Raw genomic sequence first — 9,506 nt, forward strand, 5'->3', positions numbered from 1 at the left:
TATGCCTGGCTCAGTTCTCAGTTGTGAATCAACAGAGCCAGAGACGGGGAAAAAAAAGCTATACCCTTAAACCACCCCGTCTTTATTTCACATTGTTTGTAAAAATTACCGATTCAAAGTTGCAGATCAGTTTAAGGTTTCAATTACAAGATAGTTAATGTGTAGTAACCTAGTAAGTGGTAAAAGATAATCGGAAACGAGTAAAACTAATTGTAAGAACAGGAATCAATGTAATGTTTAGGTAAGGATGATGCCAGTGTCAAGTACATGGTGAGTTGAGACATGGAGTTCCACGCCATTCCAGTACTGATTCAACATGTTCTGAAAGATGCTTTAACAACGTTCCAGTAGTTCAACTAAATTCGGATTGGTCCAGTTAAAGTTGGATCGGTTCAAGTAATGTTGTTCATAAAAGCATTGTCCCATAGATTAATGTCTTGAGACCTCATAACCACCATCACTGATCATGCTTGTGAGATTCGTGGCAGTTATGTATAGATGATCCTAGATTCTATGAATGTCGATTGTTTGATCATGGTAATTAAGACATATCGAAAGAGACATCCAACCATATATTGCAACATATTAATGCAAAAGCAAAGTGGCAGTTGACCTCAACATTCCAAAAAGAAAATGTTACACATCGCCGAATCTAACCAACTAGCTACGTTAACCTAAAGAAGTTAATACAACAATATTTCCAGCTATTAAAAACTGTAGCAAATGAGGAAACCGCTTCGCTTTCTTCCTTCGACTCAACTTTTGTCGAAGAATTACTGGCCATTCATGGAAGCAAACTCACCGAACTCAGAGGCCAACTTCTTTCATTTAACTCGCTTAACATTTTCTAGCAACTATAAAAACCCAATCTGGGTCCTTATCTACTCACTTCAAAGCCATCTTTGCCAAATGGGTTTGTTTTTGTTGTTTCACTAGAAAAATCTAGTGATGAAATTTCACTGCCTGGGTTAAATCTTTCTGAACCTTTTTGGCCATGCATCATTAGTAAAAATTGTCATTAGTATAGTAACTATAACCAAAGTCTTAATATTTGACCATTCTCATGAAGTACAGATATATATGGCTAGAAAATTCTCTGTTTGGACTGTGATATGAACTGTCAATCTAATTTTCTCAAGGTTCCTATTTCTTCATGCTATTGACATTCATGCATCATCAAGGTAATACTTTGCCTTAAATCTTACCAATTATATGTAAAGGAATACTTGCAATGAAAAAAGTTTCCCCTTGTCCCACGGAGTTTGAAAGTTGCTAAACCCTATTCACATTTTGGTCTGTCCATCAGAGATTTAATTCCAGGATAATTTAAAACAAACTTTAGTCGTCTATTTGGAATTGCGACTCAAGAACATGTATAGCAACAACTGGGTCAGTCTTACAGCAGATGAAGGATTAATTGGCCAAAAATTAGTTTTGGAGTTGCATCAGATTAACACCTTGAGCTTCTTTAATTACATTTCGCCAACTCTTCTTTTTGTAATAGCAAATGAAAAAATTAAGAGCCTGGAAGCAGGGCCTCTGGTTCACCTGTAACAAAAGCTTTTATCAGTTAGCTGTTACAATCACAATTTACCACATAAACATAATCATAACTCACAAGTACTTGCAAAGTCCATACTAGACCAAGCACTTGAATTCAAGGTATTTTTTGCTTAAAGTATTAGAGTTCTTTCCTTTTAATCTTCTTCTGATATTGACTGCTTTCTAGATCCATAAATTTGTTCTTTATAGTAGGCTTGTCTGATGCATATCGAAGAATTGCAAGGTCAGTCCACAAATTAGAATCAATTGGAAATTTCATTAGATTACAAAATTTCAATTGAAATTGATTATATTATCAAACTGAAATCATTCAATAGAATATGTGGAAATCACCTAGGATTTCACCCGGCTAATTTCAGAAAAGCTATACTTCACTCTCAATCTATAAATACTACAGTTTTCAGGTTCGCATCTCCACACCTAAAAAATCTCTCCGCAAAGTAATCAATCAATTCTCTTTTTCACTCTTCCTTTGATAATTTTCCAGATCGCTAGTAATCATGGGTGTTTTCACTTATGAATCTGACGTTGTTACTACAATCCCACCAGCCAAGATGTTTAAGGCTTGTATCCTTGATGGCGACAAGCTCATTCCCAAGATTGTTCCTCAGGCTTTTAAGAGTGATTAGTACATTGAAGGCAATGGTGAGCCTGGGAGCATCAAGAAAGTTACTTTTGGAGAAGGATAGTAAATACATATGCAACTGAAATACTGTGAATAACATATTGAATTAGAAGTTAGAAGTGTTCCATTTGTCACTAATAACCGTACTCAATATTTGCCTTTCCACGAGCAGGAAGCCAATTCAGTTACATGAAGCAGAAGGTAGAAGCACTAGACAAAGAAAATTTTGTGTATAGTTATAGTGTGATCGAAGGCGATGCTTTGATGAACATGCTTGAGAAAGTCACTTACGAGACCAAGTTAGAGCCCTCACCAGCTGGGGGATCCGTATGTAAGACTACTAGTAAGTATTACACCATTGGTGACTTTGAGCTCAAGGAAGAGGGAGTCAGGGCAGGCAAAGAAAAGGCTATGGGAATGTTCAAGGCTTTTGAAGCCTACCTCCTGGCAAATCCTGATGCCTACTAAAAATCCCAATATTGAGATAGCATCTACTTTAATGATCATACAAATGTGCTTGAGTAAGAGAGCTGCCTTTTCCTTTTTTACTACTTTTAAGGTTTTGCAGTTGTTGGTCCATGTGACCTTTAGATTGCTAATAAGAGTTCATGGTTTGTCGAGAATACCGGGAAGCTTGAACTGTAAATGTCAACTGCAATACTAAATAAAGGATCATGGTCAAAATTTACTAAAAGATTGTTGTGTGGTCCAGCTATCCAGTGTGAATGATTTCCCATTATCTTCACCTTTCATCTTTGGATAGTCCCAGTCTTCGTGCTTTTTTTTTTTTGGTGTTTCTTTTCTCACTTATGATAATGAACCAGTAAACCAAGTTACCGTCTTTCTTTGCTCTTATAACGAAATGGTCAAATGGAATTGTTTCATCATCCCACCTTTCTTCCTTCTAGATGTCTAAACCGATTAATATCATAGATTGATTGTTTATTTGGTCACTGCAAGTGTGTACAGAAAAAGTATTACTTGTTAAGCTTTTATTAATTATCCAAGTAATTAATCAAATCTGAAGCTTTCCTTGCTATGATATTCTCTCTGCATACATGCAAGCATTTTTTAATAAATATCAAGCAAATACATGGCAGTGGTCAGTACCACATTTAAAATGATCAATTGGAGATTTACTTTGATAATTATTCTTCTCATGCAGGGTGCTTTCCTTGACTAGTGCAAATTCTTTGAAAAGTAAACTGTTTCCTATTCATAATTAGATATTTTTTCCAACTAAAAATTGAAGAAATTGAATTGTTGAGCTTCAAAGCTCCGTCTATAAATATCATCTTAGTTCTCACTTCTTCCCACACCTCAATTACTCAGTTAATCCTCCTCTTTTCTCTCCCTGTTTGTCTTCCTTGATTTGAACATTTCCAAACTCCTAGTTTAGCATCATGGGTGTTATCACTTATGAAATGGAGGTTCCTACCTCAATCCCCCCAGCCAAGATGTTCAAGGCCTTTGTTCTTGATGCTGACAATCTTATCCCCAAGGTTGTGCCACAGGCAATCAAGAGCTCTGAGCTCCTTGAAGGAGATGGTGGGCCTGGAAGTATCAAGAAGATTACTTTTGGTGAAGGTTAGTTTGCATCATAATTACTTCAGTTTTCATTTCTTGCCACTTCAAAGTAAGTTATTAAAATTAATAAATGCTTTATTGATTTGCTTGGCAACAAACGCAGGCAGCCAATTTAACTATGTGAAGCACAAGATCGAAGGAATAGATAAAGAGAATTTCTCATACAGTTACAGTGTGATCGAAGGTGATGCTTTGATGAACACACTTGAGAAGATCAGTTACGAGACCAAGTTTGTTGCAGGCCCAGATGGAGGATCAGTTTGCAAGAGCACCAGCAAGTATTATACCATTGGTGACATTGAGATCAAGGAAGAGCAAATTAAGGCTGGAAAAGAAAGGGCCTTGGGAATGTACAAGGCTGTTGAAGCCTACCTCTTGGCAAATCCTGATGCCTACAACTAGGTTGCCTTTCAGCTCCTGCTTGCTGTTCTTCATGTCATCAGTTTTTAATGGTGTGATATTTTAAATTGCCTTGGTTGGCTAAATAAGATTGGTCCCTGGGTGTGATCATCTGTATTTCATTATAATTTAAAGAGTTTTGAGTTGTATAACCTTTGATATATGAAATGACAAACATGTCAAGGTTTTACTTGCAAAAAATTTGGGTTGACCTGTAATATTCATATTCATTTTTGCGGTTTTCCTGAAAGATTTGGGTTAAGCAGTCATAAACTTCGTATGTTGAAAAATCACATTATTTTCACAAGAAGATTGATGCTCGCAGATCCCAAGTCTCTGCTTGCTTTTTTTCAACACAAAGGCATTGTCATTATGTTCAATTTATAGAAGATATGTATTGACTTGTTGGGGTAGTTGCCCCCACTGAACTAATACTCCTGCATAAGTCGAATTCTTCATATTTTTGTACCCAAAAATTGACTCATCTAATATATATATATCATCAAATATTGTAAAAGTGTTGCAACGAAATTTAATATTAATTCCTGATGAACATTGCAAGAAATTCTTTGATATCACACTGAGAAACTCTTATTAGGCACCTACACCCCCATGGACAAACATGTTAACCATACAAACACGATGCAGTCTAATTATAGGCATCAGGATTTGCCAAGAGGTAAGCTTAGATTGCTTTGAACATAACCGATGCCCCCTCTTTTCCAGCCTTGATTTCCTCTTCCTTGATACCGATGTCACCAATGGTGCAGTAACTGCTGCTGCTCTTGCACACAGACCCTCCATCATATGCTGCCTCGAATTTGATCTCGTTGGAGATTTTTTCCAGTGCGCCCATCAAAGCATCACCCTAGATCACAGTGTAGCGGTAGCTGAAGTTTTCTTGGTCAATCCCATCGATCCTCTGCTTCGTGTATTTGAACTGGCTGCCTGCAGGAAATACAAACCAAAAACTTGTTTCAATCATGTAAATCCTGCTTTTAATAAAAAAATTGTTGGGAAAGGAAATGTGAACTAGCCTTCGCCAAAGTTTACTTGCTTGATGATTCCAGCCCCTCCATCTCCTCCAGGGTAACAACACTCTTGATGGCCTGTGGCAAAATTTTTTGGATGAGGTTGTCAGAGTCAAGAACAAATGCCTTGAACATCTTGGCTGGTGGGATTGTTGTGGCAACCTCCATTTCATAAGTCACAACACCCATGGTGATGTAGAAGCTTGCAAATGATAGCAGAACTAGGAATGAAAAGGAGTGAGGAATTGATTGTTTAGGAGTTCTTGAGCTGTGGAGATGCAAGAACTAAATGTGGTATTTATGGATGATGAGGATGCAGGTCAGCCTTCGTGAGAGTTGATTTGGTTTTCTAATCTTGTTAAGGTGGACATTGCCATGCATTTCTAACCAAAGACTTTCAATGAGGTTAAAAGAACCTTCTAATGTAAGAACAAAAAATGCACCGGCCTCCTAACTGTTTGGGATAAAGCCTTTTTTCTCACAGAATACTGTTTTCATTCGTAACAGATTTCTCGCTTACTTTGGCGTTGATAAAGAGTCCGTGTTCTTCGCTTGGTGGTAATCTCTATAGGACCTGATGTGGAGCGTTGCTGTCCATCGGCTTAGTATTGCTAATTTGCTATCAATGTCCCTATCATTTTCCCTTTCTTTTTTCTCATCATCTGGATGCTATTGTACATTGAAATTTACTCAGATATCAGAACACAATATGTTTTGATAAAGGGCTATAAATAATTGGTGAAGGACATTTTCACACCTCTTTGTTATCATTAAATCAATATAATTAAGTCATGTCTCTCATTACAGTGCTTGAATAAGGCATTTTTGCATTACCTTTCTGTACATACTGACTAAAGTGGCCTTGAAGCTCTTATTCATCTTTTCTGAAAAGAGTTTATGAATCGAATAGCCAAAATTTCCTTGCTGATTGATAGCTAGTTTACAACATGAGATCTGGCATCACATGCCGAAAAGTCCAAGAGATAATCAAATCAGAAAAAGAAGAAAAAAACAAAGCTCAATGGTTAAAGATACGAAACTCTAAATGGTTAAAGATTCAAAACTCTAAAATGTGCTATACCTCTCTGGTTTTCTTCTTCTTCTTCTTCTTCTTAATAATAATAATAGCATACCAAAAATTTCAGTCCTTATGAATAGATAAAGTATCACTACACCAGAGGAATGATCCATTGGCTCAACGAAGCCTAGGCAGACCAACTGTTCTCTCATGAAGCTGGCACAATTCGTCTGTAAACTGCTTGGAAAGTCTGTCCCCCGTTCCTAGCAACCTTCTGTCCTTCTTCGGTTGCAGTGCTCAAGAGTTTTACTGCAGGATCTGCTTCAAGCTCTTCCAGTGAGAGGGCTTCAAACATGGGATGATTCTCTAAACAAGACTTCATCCACTCTCCAAGTTCTTCCACATCTGTAATGGTGTATATAATCCCACCAACCTGAAGGACATAAGCATACTCATGTAACAAATGGGGACTGATTACTCTACGGCGATGATTTTTCTCTTTGAAGTGAGGATCAGGAAATAGGAAAAACATCTTTGAAAGCTGTCCTTTCTCAAAGTAATTGGGAATGTATTTCATCGAATTAGTCCGAACAACAGAGATATTCTGGTATTGACCTGGATTTGCCACCCTTAACCTAGAAATCCTTTCCTTCACATACTCAGTCACTTTATCTCTAAGCTCCATCCCGATCATTAGAGTTTCAGGGAAAAGAGTAGAAAGACTAATTAGAAGCCCTCCAAAACCACAACCAATATCCGCAAACTGGATTTTGGAACCATTAATCTGATCAGACGAGGGGAATAATTGAGGGTAATGAAGTGAATAGTCAACATGGCTGGGGGAGAGAGGGATAGGGAAGTGGGAGTCACTTAGTGGATTGCTGTGTGCCCGTGCTCGGTAGAATCGTTTTCGAGGCAAGCCAGTTGACTTGTTTATAGTCGGGTTTGCCTTGTTTTCCAACATATCTTTCCTGTGCAAGCATTAATACATCAAGTTAAACCTTGAAAGAACATTGAGGGAAGATAAAAATGGAAATTCAAGTGAAAAGCGTTATGGTAAACTAATTCTTCCCAAAGCCAGAAATACGGAAGGTAAAACACCACAAAAAGTTTCTATTCCTAAATTCCAAATCCATTCAAACATTTGCAATCCAAACCTATTCCAACACCGACTTAACATTCAAAACCGAAATCCAAAACCCAGTTAGATATAGTTTTTTTTTTTTCTTGAAAGGCGTTAGATATAGTTATTCCCTACCCAAACTAGTCCAATTATGAACAGAATTCACCAAAAGAGTTCTTCAACTAGTGGGAATATAAATGAATGTTACATCTGTTCTTTAAACCCTTTTTTATTTCAACAAAGCTAATAACCTTTGCTTATTGTTTCAATGCCCAAACCCAATAAGTCCAGTACTGCTTCCATTGATCCAACTAGCATCAAATTGGCCTTAGCTAACAGTTGACAAAAATTATTTTGAAAATCATTCGTTCTTTTCTGTTTTACTATTGAGACAAGTGAAAGAAAAGCAATCAAAACTGGCTTTTCTTGTTAATCCCAACGGAGAAAGACCTTCAATGAAGCAAAAAACTTGCATTACATAGAATTCTTAGCAACCAAACAGTGGATTAATCACAACACTTATCAAATAGGAACAATCTCTACTTCTCAGAAGATGCAAAAATCAACAAGTATCAATGAAAAAGCAAACGAAATGCTAACATCAAATAAACATAACAAAGGAAGGAACTAAACTTTTTTTTATAGAAACACGAAAAACCCAAATCGCTAAATTACTGGAAAAATGAGATAGAAAGTTAAAAAAGCTTAATAATCCGATGGAATTACCAGAATCGGTGAAGCTATAAGGAGCGTTCTTAGTTTCTTCTGCTGTGGGCGGCGCCGTGGTTCGGTGGGTTGTACTTTTAACTCAAGGGAAATGATCAGGCAAGCCTGACCTCCCAAACGCCGTCGTTTTCTCGAATTTAAACAATTGGGCCAATCTTACTTCTTCTTGGACTACATTTTTGCCTTGGGCCTTCCAATCATATAAAAATCTTGAAAGGCCCAAATTCAAGCCCATAATTTATAATTTTAAAAAGGAAATTTTTTAATTATAAATATTCTTCTGTAAATTATAAAATTTTAAATCCATCTTAATCTCTTTTAATTTTACAATATTTAATTTTAATATTTTCTAACTATGTATTATACTCCTTTTGTGTCATTTTCTTTATCTATTTTTCTTTTGAGATGTCTCGAATTAAATTCTTTTATTTCAAATTTTAGACACCTAACATTTATTTGTCTTTTTCATGCTAAAAAGTATCGAACATTTATATTGTAAATTTTTAAAAAGTTTTAATATAAAATACATTAAAATAAAAGTCTTTGTAATTTTCATAAAAACTAATAAATAGAGAAACGTTCAAAGATTGACATATACAAATGTTCATGATTTTTTTTATATATAAAAAGAATTGAACATTTATATTGCAAAAAGATTCTCAAATTTTAATATAAAATACATAAAAATCAACGTTTTTGTCTTAATTTTCATGAAAGTTAAAAAGAGACAAATGTTTAAAATCCTAGAAAATAACTATGGCAAAAAAGAAAGATCAATTCAATTACATAATCATTGACCTTAAACTCAATTTGTCTATCTTTTCTTTCTTGAGATGTCCGAAATTGTTTTTTTTTTTCAATTTTTTAAACACCTAATACTTATTTTTTTATATAACAAAATTTTTATTTTAACTTTTGTAAAAATTAAAGAGAAATAGATATTTGAATATCAAAAGAAAAGTTTTTATATATAATTTATTTATAAAAATAATAATGACAGCATGGGTCAGATAATGCTACTACCATGGGCCAGACACCAAGGAAAAATAAAATAAAATTAATTCTGAAATAAAGAGAAAAAAAAAAGTCAAAAAGAATATGCCGAGATATCCTTTGGAGAACAATGATTGAACTCCCCCACAAATGCCAAAATTTCTGTTTAGTAAAAAGAAGTAAAACAAATTTCCAATTAAAGTGAAAAATAAAATTAATTGGAAGAAAGATAAGAGGTTACTTTTCAATTAAGGGTAAGTTTGGTAGTTTGGTCTGTTATGCCTAAAGATTAAATAGATCAAATAATTTTAAAAAATTAATTAAAATTGATCAAATATATAAAAAAAATCAAACTGATCAAAAATAAAATTGATTTGATCGGTTTGGTTTTGAACCAATAGATCAAATTTTTTTAAAAATTATAAATATTAAAATTTATAA

General features: G+C 35.0%; 2 protein-coding genes and 2 pseudogenes across 2 annotated transcripts; 2 read left to right on the forward strand and 2 right to left on the reverse strand.

The window, feature by feature from the left end:
* LOC18507163 lies at window positions 2,064-2,684 on the forward strand (annotated as a pseudogene).
* On the forward strand, window positions 3,504-4,375 carry LOC18507162 (major allergen Pru av 1). Its single transcript, XM_018119410.1, has 2 exons — window positions 3,504-3,775; window positions 3,879-4,375. Exons 1-2 carry the CDS (start codon window positions 3,592-3,594, stop codon window positions 4,175-4,177), a joined length of 483 nt encoding a protein of 160 aa, XP_017974899.1. The 5' UTR covers window positions 3,504-3,591; the 3' UTR covers window positions 4,178-4,375.
* On the reverse strand, window positions 4,824-5,591 carry LOC18603583 (annotated as a pseudogene).
* Window positions 6,051-8,187, reverse strand: LOC18603584 (tRNA (guanine-N(7)-)-methyltransferase). Its single transcript, XM_018119408.1, has 2 exons — window positions 8,073-8,187; window positions 6,051-7,194 (listed from the first exon to the last, which is right to left on the reverse strand). The coding sequence occupies exon 2, from the start codon at window positions 7,185-7,187 to the stop codon at window positions 6,432-6,434; it is 756 nt and encodes a 251-aa protein (XP_017974897.1). The 5' UTR covers window positions 7,188-7,194; window positions 8,073-8,187; the 3' UTR covers window positions 6,051-6,431.

This window comes from Theobroma cacao, chromosome 4 (assembly GCF_000208745.1).
Source record: "Theobroma cacao cultivar B97-61/B2 chromosome 4, Criollo_cocoa_genome_V2, whole genome shotgun sequence".
NCBI lineage: Eukaryota > Viridiplantae > Streptophyta > Magnoliopsida > Malvales > Malvaceae > Theobroma > Theobroma cacao.

Excerpts from the sequence above, each read along its gene's own strand:
- LOC18603584 (XM_018119408.1), bottom strand. The coding sequence starts at position 7,187 with ATGTTGGAAAACAAGGCAAACCCGACTATAAACAAGTCAACTGGCTTG.
- LOC18507162 (XM_018119410.1), top strand. The coding sequence starts at position 3,592 with ATGGGTGTTATCACTTATGAAATGGAGGTTCCTACCTCAATCCCCCCA. Across the intron at positions 3,776-3,878 it reads GAAGATTACTTTTGGTGAAG|GCAGCCAATTTAACTATGTG; the intron begins GTTAGTTTGCAT and ends CAACAAACGCAG.